We start from the raw sequence: 17,759 nt of genomic DNA, 5'->3' as shown, positions 1-17,759 counted from the left end.
TCACCAGACCTGCACTCAGTTCTTTCTCTTCTTACTTCCTGTGCAAGGGCTAGAAATACCCAGAAGAGACTCAAAATAAAATATATGAAGATCAGTGGAGTGGTAAACGATGATAACAGGGCAGAAATGCAGAGCAGTCTGGATCACTTGGTAAACTGGACCCATACAAACAAAACCTGTAATACAACCAAATACAAAGTTATACAGAATGAAGGGGACCTTTATTATGGAAAGCTGTGACTATGAAAATGATCGAGGGATCATAATAGAAAAGCAACTGAACATGAGCTCCCAGTGGGATACTATGGCAAAAAGGGCTAATGTGATCCTTGCATGTATAAACAGGGGAGTAGAGAGCGGGGGGCGGTGTTTGCCTTGCCTCTGCATATGGCACTGGTGAGATCAATAGTGGAATACTGCATACAATTCTGATCACGTTTTTAAAAGGATGTTGAAAAATTAGGGAGGGTGCAGAGAAGAGCCACAAAAAGGATTCCAGGGCTGGAGAAAATGCCTAAAAGTGAGAGACTTAAGGAGATCAATCTGTTTCGTTTATCAAAAAGAAGATTGAGAGGCATCTTGATTTACAGTGTTATAATTATTCTCATTAAGAAAAAAATACTGGTACTGTAGGGCTGGAGAAAGGTGGAGAAAGGTATAACAAGATCCAATGGCTGGAAGCTGAAGCAGACAAGTTTAAATTGTAAATCAGGCACATGTTTTTAACAGTGAAGATGATGAACCATTGGAAAAAACTACCAAGGGCATTTGGTGGATGTCTTCAAATCAAGACTGGGTGTCTTTCTGGAAGATACGTTTGAGTAAAGCCTAAACAATTTAGTGGGCTCAACGATGGGTATCTGGGTGAAACTTAATGGCCTGCAATATACAGCAACTCAGAGCAGATGATCTAATGATCCCTCTGGCCTTAAACTATGAATCAATGAACAAAGTGTGCAGCTGAGAAAAGAAAGTGACTTTGCTTTACTCAACAGCATCCTCTCCAGCTGTAGGAGTCTTTCTGGAAGGGTACTGGCCATAGTGTGGTGTAGTAGGAAGAGAAAAGGAGCTTCAAATAAAGAGAGACTGGGGAGGAAATGTAGAGCATCAGAGTAGAAGTCAAGTTGGTTCTGGTGGGGTTTTTTAAATGTTTTACAGCAAAAACTCAAATTGATAAACATTAACACAGCTTGGCAAAAAGAAAGAACCCCAAGTAGAGATGTTGAGCTTTAAATGCCATATATTGGGTGTATAGGGTTAACTCTTCATTATTCAACTTTGGTTGGGGCTGAAATAATGATTGTAAAGTGTGTTCTCTGAGGTATTGGCCCATCTGTCTAATCTTAGTATGCCACGTAATCTCCACCTCCCACAACCAACTGTATTGTCATGTATCAACTGGAAACATAAAATAAGGGGCTCCACAATTAACCTCTCTTTCCCATCCTTTTTTGGGGGAGGGATGGCTCAGTGGTTTGAGCACTGGCCTGCTAAACCCATGGTTGTGAGTTCAATCCTTGAGGGGGCCATTTAAGGATCTGGGGCAAAAATTGGGGATTGGTCCTGCTTTGAGTAGGGGGTTGGACTAGATGACCTCCTGAGGTCCCTTCCTACCCTGAGATTCTATGATTCAAACAACAAAAAACAAAAAAACCCTTCCCACTCCTTTGAAGTTCTTCTGCTATGCTCTCTTCCACTACGGTGCTGGAAGCTTGGTACTAAACTCTGCACTTCGTTTAAGAAAATTTGTCATTCTACCCCTTGCATAAGATACAGTGAAATCCAGCATAATATGACATAATGGCAGCTTGAAATATCAACCCTTCCTGGCTTCCAATTCTAACAATGGGTAGGTTTCCCTCCCTGTTTCGATAACTGCCTAAATTACACAATCAAGAGGTTCAGTTGTATCAGTCATTTCTGCTGTTGCTTAGTGCATTTTCAGCTAACGGAACTTGTTGGTGAAAGCTGAGATCTGTAGTCAGAAGGTAAATAGCTGGTTTGGTAATGACTAGTTTAGATCCTGAGAAAAGCAATAAATAGCCTTCCTTATTCAGACAAAAGTTGTCTTAACTCCAGTAGGGACCCAGAGCGGATACAGGATCGTCTGAGCTCTTGCATGCACAAAAGCCAGTATGCCGAGATCTAAAATAAAGTGATTTCCTTGGTGCATCGGAAGTAAAAAAAAAAAAAAAAAAAGAAAGACTTTGCCTTTGTATTTTGTTACATATTAGGTACAAACTCCCCCCCTCTCCCCACATTCTCTTTAGGAATATTGAATATTCTTGATTCAGAACTTGGTAATCTTGGTTATTGGCTTGTTGCTATTTTATACGTCTTAGTGATCAGCAGTTAAATAAAAAATTGAAAGTGTCAACTAGTTTTACGTAAAGAAGGCCAAACTAGCGATAATAATTTTCTTTGCCTACATCTCTGAATGGGCTTATACTGAAAAAGGCAATGTAGCATTAAAAAAAGGAGAGAGATAAATGAATGGCAGAATAAATAATTTATGCTAATGAAATTACTGCAATTAGTAGTTCCACAATGACCCTTTTAAAAGCCACAGCTGTTAATGTCAGGAAGTGCTGTCACTGCTGACCTTATCATAAGAGAAAGTGACAAATTGAAAATGCAGGGAAGACCAATCATCAAAGAGGTCTGTTCGGGAACGATTAGAGTTTTCTGAAAAACAGTGTGAATTACAACCAGCTGCTCTCTGGCTCGGCATATCTCCCATGCTGTGCCATTTTGTTAAGCTTGATAACAATAGTTATTTTGCCCCATTGAGACAAGTTGTCTCAGGCCACTTGCAGCTCTACCGGAACCCACTTCCTCCCTCACTGATTTACAAATGAAACTGTTGTTAAAGAGTGCTTTTCAGGACTGTTGAGTAGAGACCTCTCATAAGCATCATGATTGGGTAGGGGCCAGTTACTCTGTAAGAAGGTTGCCCTTGGCTAGGATGGATATCTGTACTGTAGTGTTTGTGTGTATAATAGACATTTAAAAGTAAAAGACTGAAACAGATTTCTGCTTGTGACCAAATGTGCATAAAATATTTTTGTTCATTTCCTTGCTTTAAGAAACAGATTTCTGTATTGTATTTTATATTAGCTGGGTTATGCTACCTTGGCTCCAACAAAGGATGTGGAGACTCTAATTTATTGTTTTAAAGGCAATTTATTTCAACTTTCCATGTATGCAATCGTTCTGTGTTTAGTTCCTGCTTCCGATTTCTGTTATTGCAATCACAGGTGAAACTGTTTTTTTAAAGCTAGCTTTTAAAGCCACAAAATATAACGAGGCTTCTCACTAAGAAAAATTGTAAGTCTGTCTACACCAACCTGATTGTAATATTAATGATGTAGGTTTGAAACATTTAACTGCATCAGCAACCACTCACGAGCAATTTTCCAAAAGATCTCTAAGCATTATTGACAATGCTTTGGTAAATTATGTGTGTCTTTCCTAAGAGTTGGTGTAGCTCATTTAATTCATATTAATTGATTTTTAGGCTTCCCTTGATTAATTGAACTGGGTTCGTCTTGTACAGAATGCAATAAATTATCATTAAAATGAGGGAGATGTGACTCCACAGATTATAAAGTTAAGTACATTAGAAGTCAGAGAGGACAAAATGGAAAAAAAAGTTTAACCCAAGAAGTATTTTCCCAAGCTCCAAGTTCTACAGAATATATATGTATATATGCTAGTGACTCTAATTTTCTTAGACTTGTATTTTTTTAATAAAAAGCCCAAAACATTTCTCATGGAAAATTAGCTTTTCATTCCAAGCTTTATTCAGTAAATAGTGCTCCAGATCAAAGCCCCAGGGTGGCATATCTCATCTGCTGGGAATTTTGGAATGAAAATAATTTAAAGACCTGCGCTTAGAACGCTCCTTGTCCTGTCCCTTCCCATCCTTTCCATTTAACTCAAGCTAAGTGGATAAAGATGGAATTTCACTTTTGTCCATGTTTTGTGCTTGGCATGGGACTACGTGAGTAAATATTATTCCTTTCAAGAGCTTTAAATATGCTTTGCCTGTTTTGATTACCATGTAGTATATTGGAAGAGGTTATACATTCTAAAGGATCATAAAGTAGGATTGTCAAATTAAAACTATAGGAAAGAAGTTATGAAGAAAAGCTCCATTGGTGAGTACAATATACATACATCAGTGGCTCTCAAACTGTGGGTCAGGACCACAAAGTGCATCGTAACACCATTTTAATGGGGTCGCCAGAGCTAGCTTAGACATTCCCGGGACCAAAGCCCGAGAGCTTCAGCCCTGGGCATCAGGACTCAGGTTACAGGCCCCCTGCCTGGGGCTGAAGTCATTGGGCTTTGTCTTTGCCCCTGTCATAAAAATGAAGGGAAGGGTAACCACCTTTCTGTATACAGTGCTATAAAATCCCTCCTGGCCAGAGGCAAAACCCTTTCACCTGTAAAGGGTTAAGAAGCTAAGATAACCTCGCTGGCACCTGACCAAAATGACCAATGAGGAGACAAGATACTTTCAAATTTGGAGGGGGGGGAAACAAAGGGTTTGTCTGTCTGTGCCGGGAACAGATCAGGAATGCAGTCTCAGTACTTCTGTTAGTAAGTAATCTGGCTAGAAATGCATTAGATTTCCTTTTGTTTAATGGCTGGTAAAATAAGCTGTGCTGGGTGGAATGTATATTCCTGTTTTTGTGTCTTTTTGTAACTTAAGGTTTTGCCTAGAGGGATTCTCTGTTTTTTTAATCTGATTACCCTGTAAAGTATTTACCATCTGGATTTTACAGAGGTGATTCTTTTACCTTTTCTTTAATTAAAATTCTTCTTTTAAGAACCTGATTTATTTTTCATTGTTCTTAAGATCCAAGGGTTTGGGTCTGTGTTCACCTGTACAAATTGGTAAGGATTTTTATCACGCCTTCCTCAGGAAAGGGGGTGTAGAGCTTGGGAGTATATTTTGGGGGAAGACGTCTCCAAGTGGGCTCTTTCCCTGTTCTTTGTTTAACACACTTGGTGGTGGCAGCATACGGTTCAAGGACAAGGCAAAGTTTGTACCTTGGGGAAGTTTTTAACCTAAGCTGGTAAGAATAAGCTTAGGGGGTCTTTCATGCAGGTCCCCACATCTGTACTCCAGAGTTCAGAGTGGGGAAGGAACCTTGACACCCCCCTCCCCCGCACTGGGGGTTTGAGCTGAGTCAGGCTTGAGTCCCTCCCTCTTCCCCCCCCCCCAGGGTCACGTAGTAATTTTTATTGCCCAAAGGTGGTCACGGTGCAATGAAGTTTGAGAACCCCTGACATACACTAAGTAATGGATTAAATGCCTGACCCAATACTCATTGAAGTCAGTAGACTCCCTTTGACTTCCAATGGCATTAGATTGGGTGCAATCCTGTTCTTTTGAAGTCAATGGCGGTATCCCCAATTGACTTCAAGTAGGAACTGGATTGGGGATTATGACATATGTGGGAGTCTGTGGGGATCAGTGGAATCAGAGCAAGACCATCATGCACATTTTTTTACTTGACCTGAACACTATTTTTCAATCAAGAGTTCCAGAAGTGAAATATCAAATTCCTAGCACATTAACTCTACTTAATAGTACAATGGTGATTAATTATAGATCTTAACATTTTTAGCCTTCTGTTGGTGTTTTTTAAAAATAACTCAAATCAGGGATGCTGGAACAGGGGGCCATGGTCTCATCACTTTTTACCGGCTGTAAGGACGAGCAATGGGAGAAGGGGAGCAAGTGGGTGATGGGATTTTGGAGGAGAAGAGAGATGCAGCGGCGGGGCCTCAGGAAGAAAGGGTGGCACGAAGGCAGAGGATCACAGAGAAGGCACAGTGTGGGACGGGGCCTCCGGGAGAAGGGGTGTAGTCTCAAATATATGGTGAAATGATGCATAGCACTCAACTGCTGTGGCAATGAAAGTCTTGTGAGTACTGTGAGAATTATTCTAAATTGTAAAAAGTTGGGGAGACTCAGTTCGATTATTTGAATACTTTGTTTAGTGCACTGAAAGGGTTATGCTTTTGAAATGGAGTTTGAAAATTACTATTGCTGGCAATCCTTCCTTAGTTGTGTAACTGCTTCTGAGGTATATAACTGTATTTAATCTTTGAAATATTCCTTTGCCCTGTCATTTAGATTTGTTTTTGTTCCTTCGATGTTTTCAGCCACGTGTTCAGGATTCCATTTGCCTTTTTATGGCCTATGCTCACACCAGTGTCAATGAGATGAGTGAAAAATATTATCAGAACGAGAGGCGGTACAATTACACCACTCCAAAAAGTTTCCTGGAGCAAATCTCACTTTATAAGGTCCTGCTGGAGAAGAAATACAAGGAGATGTCCAAGCGCATGGAACATCTGGTGAATGGCATTCAGAAGTTAAAAACAACAGCTTCTCAGGTAAATTATCACATATAAGGAAAGACATACTCTTGTCTCTCTCTCTCCTCTAAGGGATGCATTTTTTTTTCAATCTGACCATGGCAATATTAGTAATCTTATATTGAAACATCTCTGCACCTTTTCAGTAGGCTGCTGAGTTCTGGCACTGCCAGTCCAGTGCTGTACTAGGTCTTTGAAGCTGGATTTTATTTTATGTAGTGCCTTTCAAACTCCCAAGTACGTGTAGATGACTGTCAAGGAAATGGGTTACTATCTTAACATTTGAGCTAGATTGTGGCTCAAAGTCAGAGCCTGCCCTGGAGGGGTGAGACGGGCCCCAGAAGAAATTTTGGGAGTCTCAGAGTGCAGTAGCAGGAGGGCCACCGTAGGAGAAGGTACAGACGTGCTCCTGTCTGTGACAGCTGGCTGGCTGATGGGAAAGGGAGGGTTAGAGGGGTGAAGCCATGCCATCATTTCTTCCTGTCTCTTTTTAGGAGGCTAAGCTAGCTAGCTGTAAACAGTGCCTGTGCTCCCCACCAAACTGTGACTCGTCTCTGCACAGGGATACCAGGAAGAGAAAAGCTCTTTGGATCCTCTTTTCCCTTTTCAGCCTCAGACACATGCTCATGGCTGGCAATTTGTTTGCTAAAACTAAGAAGTCCCTGTGTTTATAGATCTAGAAAGAACATTCAGTTGCAGTGTTTGCATAGCATTGCAACTTTGTGCTAGTGCATGAGAACCAGGGGGGAAACTTTATTCCTATTGTTCAAGCTGAGGGATGTGAAAAAAGTAAACAGCCAACATAAAAGCTTTTTATTACTGTATTAACAGTCAGCTTTAGGATATCACATGGTGCTCATGAAACAATGCCTCAGAGGGTTAAGTGGGAAGATTCCCAGGGTTCTAACAGAGGCAAAGGTGGGGAGAGGTTGTGTAATAATTTTTTTTGGGGGGGGGGGGGCCTTCAGCATTTCATCTTAACGTTTTCCAGCAAACAAACAGAACAGCTCTCAGATCTTCTGCTGGCTTTGAGGTTTAAAGCCACTACTACTGACTTGGCACCTGTCTGTATCAGGTTATAGTGTATCTCTTCTGATTTGATACAGAATCATATCATGACCAACAACCAGATAAAGTGCTTGAATGAGTAAGAAAAACCAAAGAAGAATAAGAAGAATATATATTTTAAGCACTTCCATTATGCATGGAAAAATACTGTTGTTGAATATTTTGATGTGGGTGACTAGCATGTCAGGCAATAAATTGCTCTTTCAACAGACAGGTAGCCTTTGTTAAACAAAACCTGATTTTTTTATTTATTTATTTTTTTATGTAAACCCTTCAGCAAATCTCCATTAAAATTATCTATGAAAGGCTTTTCAGAACGATTAATGAGCATTTTGCAACATGTCCTGTTGCTGGTGTTTATACAGTTGCATCTACGTCAGGGCTTGCAGCACCTTGTTGAGCTGCTTAGACATCTGGTTTCAAGAACAACCTTGGTCTCTCATAAACTGGACAGATCACGGTTTGTGCCCATCAGAGGAGGGGCTGAGGTTTTGGCGGTTGTGGTTTGATTGTTTTGTATAATTTTGTTAGTTCATTTAGAAAGCAACAAACTTCTCCCCTGAGTTACAGAAATGGGGCTGTAGTATGGAAACAAATCATAACAAGTGAAGATGAAAAATAAGGGATGGATACTATTTTGCTTTGAAATGGAACTGAAAACAAAGCTAAAGTACAAGTTATATCCAAGTGTTATACATCCCCCTTCAGGAAGTATACTTGTTCCAGAACTGTGCCTGATTAATGGCTACTCCAAAAAATTTCTTCTCTGTTGCACTGCAGGTAGAAGACCTGAAATCCAAACTAGCCTCTCAAGAGGCAAAACTACAACTGAGAAATCAAGATGCTGAAGCTTTGATTACTAAGATAGGGCTTCAGACCGAGCAAGTGAGCCAGGAAAGAGCCACTGCTGATGCAGAGGAGCGAAAGGTCAGTCTAATTCCACCATTTAGGGTTGTTGAGCTATATTTAACACAAAATAAACCTTTGTAGGTGAACAGTTTTGAAAAACTTCCTCTCTAGGGAGCATGAAGTCTAAAAAATGGTCTGAAATGCTGTTACAAGTATAAGTATATACTTGTAACAGCATTTCAGACCATGATTATCATTTGACCTTTCTTTACATTATGCATTTTCTCAACCTTTTAGCTTTTAATGATATGAAAGAACAATAAATACTGAGCTCATTCAAGCATATAATGGATGTGGATCTTCAGAATTGGGCCTATCTGTAATACAGTAATGGTCACAGAGTCTTCTCTGAGAACTTTAGGTTTCTAAAGGCTTTGTGGTTGTAATTAAATTGAACAACTCAATTGATATCAAAGTCCATTCCATTGCCTTACATTTATTTCCAAATTTTGAATCCTAAAATCCTTCCATGGAATGTATAAGTAGGGTGACCACATGTCCTGTTTTGGCCAGGACAGTCTTTTTTATAAGCCCTGTCCCAGCCATCCCGACTTTTTTGGGAAAAGTGGGGCATTTTTCCTGTTTGCTCTTGCCAACTGATCAAATTTGCAAGAGCAAATGGGAGAAATACCCACCTTTGTCAAAAAAGTGTGAGCAGCAATGCCAGCCCCATGCAGAGTTTGGATAGGGAGCAGGCAGAGCTCGAGCAAGCAGTGACACCAGCCCCAGCCTCGTGCAGGGGTGGAGGTGGGGCACAGGGCAGGCAGGGCTTGAGTGAGCAGTGACACCAGGCTTGAGTGGGGAGGGGAGCTTGGGCAAGCAGTGATGCTAGCCTCGCGTGGCCGGGGTGCTCCAGCAAGCAGCTTGGGCCAGCCCCAGATGGGAAGGGGGAGGTGTTGGGCAAGCAGCTCATGCCTGCCCCATGCATCAGGGTCGGGGGGGTGCTCAGGCTAGTCCCATGCAGTGTCCTGTTTTCCTTTTGGGAAATAGGGTTGCCCTATGTGTAAGCAGTTTCGAATCTTCATCCTTTTTCTCTGCTCTACTCAGCATATGGAATTATCTATCAATTTTATTATTAAAAAGACAAAGAAACTAGACTCAGATTCAGGGTTTTATCCTGAACCGAAATGTTTAAACCACGAAATGAAGCATCCTATTTTTGCACTAAAAATACAGTGACTATACCTTTGTTATCATAGCTATTGATCTGTTGAAGTCCCTCCTACCCTGTGGCCTAATGGACTTCTGCAAGCTTGGCAGTTTGCTGTGAAAACTTGTGTGTTGTCTCCATTACCGACATCAGAGAGACGACTTTCCTAATGTTTCAGAATAGCAATTAAACTGTTTTGGTGTAGGGACAGGTAACTCAAGTCACAACAAATTTTGTAAACTGAGTTGAGAACAGTCACGGTCATACTATGCTGTCTGTAGGGCTGTCAAAACTTTCACCTTTTCTTGTGGCTATCCTTCATCCCATAGCTGTTGACTTGCTACAAGGGTTACTATTCGGGGTGCTTTATTGTTTTAATGCAACTTTTTGAGCCTCATTCTGCTTTTGTTAAAGACGGTGTTTTTTTGTTTTGCCACTGATACAATAAGGGTCTGCTCCAGTTTCTACTTATATCTCTCCACTTTATGCTAATTATGGACGTTAACCTTGGCAAATCCCATTTTATACAAGAATTTAAAAGATTTGCCGTACATGTTAAAATCAAAGTAGCGCCACTAAACTTGCGCAGATTGGATTGCTCAGGAAAAGCTCCCCATTTTTTTCAATCACCTTTCAGTGGACTTTTTATTGCATCTGTTCTGCATGTTTCCGATAGATTTAGGATTGAGGAATGTCCTTGTCACAATTCAAATTACTTCATTAAGCAATTAGGTACAACACAATTAGATATCCCAGGCCATTTTTTCAGGCTCGAGGCAAAGCCTCCTGCCTATAACAATTGCAACATTCCCTTTACTTGTCTTATTGCTCTGCTAAAACATTTTAATTGGGATGAAGTTATCTGTGTGTGTGTGTGTGTGACACCAGTCCCAAGATATTTTAAAAAGCTGCAGATGGTCTATAAAGACTAATCTGCACCTGAAACTTTTTATAAAATGTGATCAGCAAATGAGAATTCAAGCAGTTTATAAATATTTTTCAAACCATGGAATGTTGGCAATTAATCACACTTATTTTAATTACTTTAGTTTAAAACCTTTAGAGTAGGGAAGTGTGACAGGGTCCCCAGTGTGCAGCCTGGCCTGTGGAACTGCTGAGCCTCTCTAAACCCACCAACCTGAGGTATCCCTCACATTTTGATGCTGATGTCAAGCTACAAACATCTAATAAGCACTGAACTTACACAGACATCCACAGGCAGGGACATACCTGTGATACATGATCTCCCAGCCACTCATGAACTATCAATACGGATGCTCCAGCCAATTCCTTCCAGCTCCCCACCCTTGCACCCCAGAACTGTACCATCTTGCACTGGGTCAGAACCCTTGCCAGTGCAAGTTCATTGCCTAGTTTGCCACTTCTTTGTGGAAAAGTGGACACGCACTAGCCTTTGTAACCTGAGCAGATTTCCCAAGCACTTTAGACAACTCCACTGGTAAGGATAAAATATCAAAATGAGTTTATTAACTACAGAAAGATAGATTTTAAGGATTTTAAATGGTAGGCATAAAGGTCAGAGATAGTTACCTTAATCCTAAACTTTTAGTCTAAGCAAGAGTTGAATCAAACAGCTTTTCTCACCCTGACAGATGATACAACCAGGTTACAGTTCCTCTATACACAGACTGGACTCTCTTTCTAGCCTGGGACCAAACTTCCCCAGTTCAAAGCCTTTGTCTTCCAGATGAGCTTCCAGCTGTTGACATGGGGAGGGGCGAAGAGAGACCAAGAGATGATGTCATTTCCCCTCTTTTTTTTTTTTTATTTTCTTCCAGCTTGCTGGAAAGATCCTTGCTGTTTTGATGGGATCAGGCACTTCCCATTGGTCAAGCAGTCTCTATTTCGTACATGATTTCTCTAAGGAGTCTCTGGGATGGTTGATTCTTTTCTTTATAGGTGTTGATGAGCTATTAACACTGTATGGCTTCTGATGGCTACTCCTTTGTTGTAACTGAAAGGTTGGTTTTGGGTGTTCCCAGCCTGACAGCATATTCCAGTAACAACACTGCTCATACAATGGCTGTACATACAATCCAATGGGACATCCGATGAAGTGAGCTGTAGCTCACGAAAGCTCATGCTCCAATAAATTGATTAGTCTCTAAGGTGCCACAAGTCCTCCTTTGCTTTTTGCGAATACAGACTAACACGGCTGCTACTCTGAAACCTGGGATATTTATGTTCAACAGATCAAGACTTTTAAAATGATACCTCAGAAGGTATATTTTGTACAAAACATGTGAACATGGAGGTTCCAGGGTGCTCCTAGTACAGAATATCAGAGGAAGCTAATGGTGTAGGGATTTTGCAAGTTTTAAAGCATTTACTAGATGCCTTTACTAGACGCCTTTAGAGATGCCCTGCCTATAGGGGAGAGGGGAGGGATGGGGTGGTCAGATCACGTCAGAATCATCCAGAGAGGAAGGACGGGTCTGGATGGGACCAGACCCGTGGTGTAAGCTGGAGCTTGTACAGGAGTCAAGAGAGTCTGCGTATAGGTATCACTTCTTTTGAGCTTGTAAACAATGGCAGTTGCTCTGTGGGCAGCTGCAGTCACTCTTCGATGTGGTAGGTTGACATCACCCAGAGTAGCTGTACAGCTGTAAATGCATTGTGATATGTCTTGCTTTCGAATAAGGAACCTGCCCCCTTCAAAGCAGAAAACCGCACTGTCACACTAGTACAGTGGAGTATAGGTATTGTGGATGCTAGAATTACATGGGGTAAGCATGGGGAGTGAGGCTGGAACCACTCTGACTGCCCCCTCCGACTAAAACAATGCTTTTTGTGTGTGTCCTGCACTTGGATCATCATGTTCACTAGTCCAACTACTTTTTACATGTGATTGTACATTTGATTTCCAGCTTCCCCAGCAATTCAGATATTGCTCAGGAGCTCTTACCTGTAGGAACTTCCGCCCTGAACTGGACTACTAAAATGTTGGGGATAGGTTTTTAATACTGATCTCCACTTGGAGGAGTGGACTGATTGAAATCACCCTTCTGTCTCCCATTCCATTACTTTTTTTCTTAAAAATCAATATAGCTTCTTAACTTCCTCCAGCGACCAAGAAGCAAAGAGTAATAGCACAATAAACAAGAACAAGGAAGAGAAAATTAGGGAAATCAGAAAATGGAAATAAAACTAAAGCATCAGCTTGTGTGATATTTTAATTGTCTATTCTGTTTAATGGAAAGGACTACATCATATTTGAACCACTGCATGGTACTGTTTATGATGCAGGCGAGTTCAGTTGGTACATGTTCTTACCATTTTGAAATGGTGTTACATATGTTGTATGCAACGTTGTTGTAGTCATGTTGGTCCCAGGATATTAGAGAGACAAAGTGGGTGGGGTAATATCTTTTATTGGACCAATTTATTGAAGAGCTCTGTGCACCTCCAAAGCTTGTCTCTCTCATGAACAGAAGCTGGTCCAATAAAAGATATTCCCTCACCCAACTTGTCTCACCACAGCTGTTGGGCTGATCTGCTGACTTGTACCTTCACATATAATTGCAGCTTGTCTAAAACAGAATTTGTATTTTTTCCCATGTATAGTATAGCAGTATCTTAGGCTGGCCGGCTTGCAGCACATAGAGAGAAAGTGTGAACCAAGGAAGATCTGAAAACTAGTACTTAATTTTAAAGTATGCTATGTCTGTGATGCAAACCGACGAATGCTGGGAAATTCAACCTATAACTCCCACCAACTCAATCCTGAACTCAAGTTGTCTTGGAGGTGGGGAAAGGCAGGAGGGACTGTTAAGCTTCATTTTGAGTTTCCTGGTTTAGCAATGTGTCACTTAATCTGAGTTTATTCTTAGTTTATTGTTTTCTTTAGTTTCCTAGATGTATTATAAATACACACACACACACACACACACACACACGGCTGCCAGCCCAGATTATTGTACAAACAACTACTGTAGTTAGGACATTACCTATTCATAGTAAAAGTTCTTATGGAGACTTTTTACTACCAATGCACTGTAGTGGCTATCCAAATATTAATATCCCAATCACTGTAATATTTTGCTTTCTCCATAATTAGACTTTATTCAAGCAAGACCTAACAGGAAATGTGTGCATGAGAAGCTATTTCACATGAGTTGTGAGGTACAAGGATAAAGACCAAACTACATACAACTGACTTCAGCCCCAGGCAGCATATCCTTACAAAATAAGTACAATAATTTCCCAAATATGTAATTGTAAGCATAGGCACCAACTTCTGCTCGTGCCTGTGGGTGCTCGACCCCCCTGTGCCTCCTGCCGTGCCCCCATTCCACCCCTTTCCCCAAAATACCTGCCCCAACTCTGCCCCCTCCCTGCCCCGCCCCCATTTCAACTCCTTCCCCAAATCCCTGCCCCAGCCCCGCCTCCTCCCATGAGCATGCCACGTTCCTGCTCCTCCCCCTCCTTCCCGGAGCTTGCTATGCCGCCAAACAGCTGTTTGGCAGTGGCAAGCGCTGTGAGGTAGGTGGAGGAGCAGGGATGCGGTGTGCTCAGGGGAGGAGGCGGAGGAGGAGGTGAGATGGGGTGGGGGGCACGGGGAGGGGAGCTTGGCTGCCAGTGGATGCAGAGCACCCACTAATTTTTCCCCATACAGAAATTCTCTACTAAGGTCTTGTCTACATGAGAAATTTGTACTGATATAACCCAAATCGGTTTTTAAACTGATATAGTGAAACCATTGCACAAGGATGTGTGGATGCTCTTATTTCAGTTTTAAGATGGCTTAATTTGGTTTAGCTTAAGCCTGTTCCTAATAGTTTGGCTGAAGTCTATCTTAAACAAAAATAAGAGTGCCCATAAGGAAACTGCATTGATTTAACCATATCTGTTTAAATTCCCACCTGAAATTAAACCAGTGCAAATACTAGGGGAGTCCATTGCACTCTGTCAGGTTACTCATGGGGTCTCCTTAGAATCCCTGGGTATGTGAATGGCAGCGGAGACCATCAGTAAGTGTCAGAACAAGAGAAGTCTCACCTATATAGTAGTCAAGACATAAAATGGGACAACCTGACAGCTAGAGAGAGAGAAGCTGTGCTGCCCAGATACACAGAGACTTCTGGGAGAGAAGCCTGTAGGCACTGCCCAGCTGGTGAAGGCTGGGGATGGGAAGAGTGGGGGCTGTGGTAAACACCTTCCCCCTGCAGGTAGCAGCAACAGCAGGAAGATAAGCAGAGGTTGGGCAACTTGTTCCTCCACCATGAGGTTCAGTCACTGCAAGGAGCCAAGCAGCTTGCTCCCCTACTGAGCCAGGAAAAAGCAGCATTAGGAGCACAGGGAGACACTGGAAAATGATTCACCCACTCCCTGTTCAGAGGAGAAGTAGCCACTGCAGAGGGTTAGGCTATGTCTACACTACCACGGTAAGTCAACCTATGCTACACAACTCCAGGTACACGAATAACGTAGCTGGAGTTGATGTACCTTACATCGAGTTACCCCGGGGTCTACACTGTGGAGGGTCAGCGGGAGAAAATCTCCCATTGTCTTACGTTACTCTTCTAGTTGGGGGTAGAGTACAGGGGTCAACTTTACTAGACCCGCAAAATCAACTGCCGGTGGATCGATCTCGGAGCGTCGATCCCGGCTACAGTGTAGACCTGCCCTTAGAGACTGAGCAGTGGAGGCAGGATCTCCACTGCTGCAGCAGCTGGTGTGGGAGCTAAGAGAGTGAGGAGATCTGGTGTGCTGCTGGAGAGCAGGGGAATTCTGATATCACGGGTAACTTGGAATATCCCTCTGCTACTCCCAAGGAACGATGGGACCTGCTGAAATTCTAAGAGCTAGCTGCACCAAAGGGCCCCAGCTAAACCAGGATTCCCAGCCAACAACTCACCTACACCATTCTCCAAGAAGCTTGCAATGTATTTTGAGGGATCAGAATAGCCTAGTGTGGAAGAATCTGACAGGTTCAGACTTGGATGAAGTAAGACTGGTGGAGTAACCCTGAGCTTGTAGGGAGCCAAGACAGACCTCTTGTCAGCCATGCTTCAAATAATTTAACTCACGTATTAGGTGTCTGATAGTCAAGCAGGAGTTCTGTGGTCACTGGGGAGACACTGAGGTGGTACTTTTGCAAGTGGCTGTCTGACAGCATCTAGAAGGGAAAATTACTGGTGGCCTAGGCTATTTTTGATGGTCATATTTGTTTCTGAAATTTGTTCTTTGCTCTGGGGTAGATGTGGTGCTCCTTGGGGCACTCAGGACTGAGAGTCACCTTGTTGCCACCTTCCTGCGGTGCAAGGAAGCCTTGCCTGTGCCAGCTGGGTGTTAACTCCCTGACACAATCAGCCTGTCAGGTGCTCAAACACTCTCTTCTAAGCTACACCAGTCCTGCCAGTTGAAAATAGCTGCACTCCAGCCCCTAAGTCCCTTCAAAGTGTCCCCCTGTGATATGCAGCCCCTGATCACTGGATACCGACAGAAATCCCAGATCCTCCATTTCTAAAGGAATGGTGTACTCTAGTTTTGCCTTAGAACACTGCTCCTGCATCATATGCAGCATTTGAGTTCAATTATAATAAATCAAAGAGAAATTTATGTAAGAAAAAAAGAGATTTAACTAGAAACCCAGGGGAAAAAATGGTTACATACAAAACAAAACCATAAAACAGGACCTAGGGCCTACACTTATTAACTGTTACCTTTCCTAGCTAATAAAGCAGATAGATTCTCACACCCAAAGTTGTCTTTTGTAGCAATCACTAGCCCCAAGGAGCAGGACCCAATCTTTCATGAAGCATTTCTGCTTCTCGGAGAATGGATCCAGAGTATCTTTCTCCATCCTGTTGATATGTTGAATCAGTCTGTTGCCTTTATTCACTGACAGGGTGACCCCCTTGCTGTCATATCCTTCCTTTCCACTTCCAGATGGTTTCAATGTTTATAGTTTACCTTTGATGGTTTTCCATTGGCTTCTTTGGGTTGTTGCAATGGCTGACAATAGAGCAACATATTACATATTTGGCTAGCCTGTGCGGGGTGACAACACCCTCTAACTTGACTGGGCCTCCACCGAGACATACGCTTTTTCTCTGGTGACTCATTTTCACTCCAAGACCATAAAAGCATAATTTTCCATATAGTTACATTACTCCTTAGATATCACCCACATCTCACAATGGTTATGGGTATCAATAAGTTACACACTTTCAGTAGAGACCTCACATGCTACCTTTTGTGGATAAATACCATGAAAGCAATGTATTAGGTATAGTGAGTTTGTCAGGCCTGAGACAGGAGTTGCAGTGAACCCTGTGCCAGTTGGCACCCATGGTGTTTTTGTGTCACAGTATGGCCAGGCTTCTCCTATCCTCTTTCCAAACTCTCCACTTTCCACCATGCAAACTGAGCAGAAGTTCAGCACTCCTCACTTATCTATCACTACCCCAGTTTTAAATCCCCAATTTTAGGGGGTAGCAGTGAGCAAAATTACCCTTTTCAACCTGCCCCCGATCTAACCTTCGTTGAGGGAATGACCGTTTTTCAGAGGTTATTTCCCCGCATCAGTGCCCTCCCTCTTTTCTCTTCTTCTTCCACGTGGCAGAGCTGATCAAACTGAGTAAACAGGGCATGACATGCTCCCACCTCTAAGGAGACTGTATCATGAGGCAAAGACTAGGAGCTCTCCCACAATCGCTCGCAGCCCAGGGACCCTCAGGAAAAGGCCAGGAAAAGGGACTCATATTTAAGACCTCTGGCCTTATGCAGCACCAGCCAAGACTCTTCCAGAGAAACCTCTGCAACAGGGGTGAGCTGGAGCCAGTTCGCGCGAACCGGTTGTTAAATGTTGAAGCCGTTTTAGAACCGGTTGTTAACCCGCTTCCCTGTAGGGGGCGCTGAGGCTTTGATGGGCTCCGGACGGGAAGTGATGTAATTCCTGCTCCGGCCACCGGGGGCGCTGCGCCGCGGGAGCCATGTGGGCTGCCGTCTAGCCCTGGGCACGAGCCCTGTTGCTGCTGCTGCTCCCCTGGCCCTCGGGCTCCCGGTGCTGCCTGGTGGGTCCCCGGCTGCTCTGCTGGGCCTGGGCTGCATCCTGCTGCTCTCCCCGTGAGTACCCACCCCCCTGCCCTGCCCGCACCAGCCCCTGCCTCCAGCCACCCCCACACCCCCTGCCTGCAGCCAGCCCCTGCCTCCAGCCACCCCCGCAACCCCTGCCTCCAGACACCCCCGCCCTGCCCGCACCAGCCCCTGC

At 43.0% G+C, this 17,759-nt stretch overlaps 1 protein-coding gene across 2 annotated transcripts in view; it reads left to right on the top strand.

Moving 5' to 3' along the window:
• The window catches only part of DNAH11 (dynein axonemal heavy chain 11), a 285,994-nt gene that overhangs the window by 175,271 nt on the left and 92,964 nt on the right, over positions 1-17,759 (top strand). For both annotated transcript variants that reach the window (XM_048838362.2, XM_075125798.1), the window contains 2 exons: positions 6,181-6,414; positions 8,245-8,391. In XM_048838362.2, the coding sequence (XP_048694319.2) occupies positions 6,181-6,414; positions 8,245-8,391 (381 nt within the window). The remainder of the gene's footprint in view (positions 1-6,180; positions 6,415-8,244; positions 8,392-17,759) is intronic.

This window comes from Caretta caretta, chromosome 2, assembly GCF_965140235.1.
Source record: "Caretta caretta isolate rCarCar2 chromosome 2, rCarCar1.hap1, whole genome shotgun sequence".
Classification (NCBI taxonomy): Eukaryota; Metazoa; Chordata; order Testudines; family Cheloniidae; genus Caretta; species Caretta caretta.
Note: the sequence above shows the minus strand (reverse complement) of the source record. Positions and strands in the feature narration are given on the sequence as shown.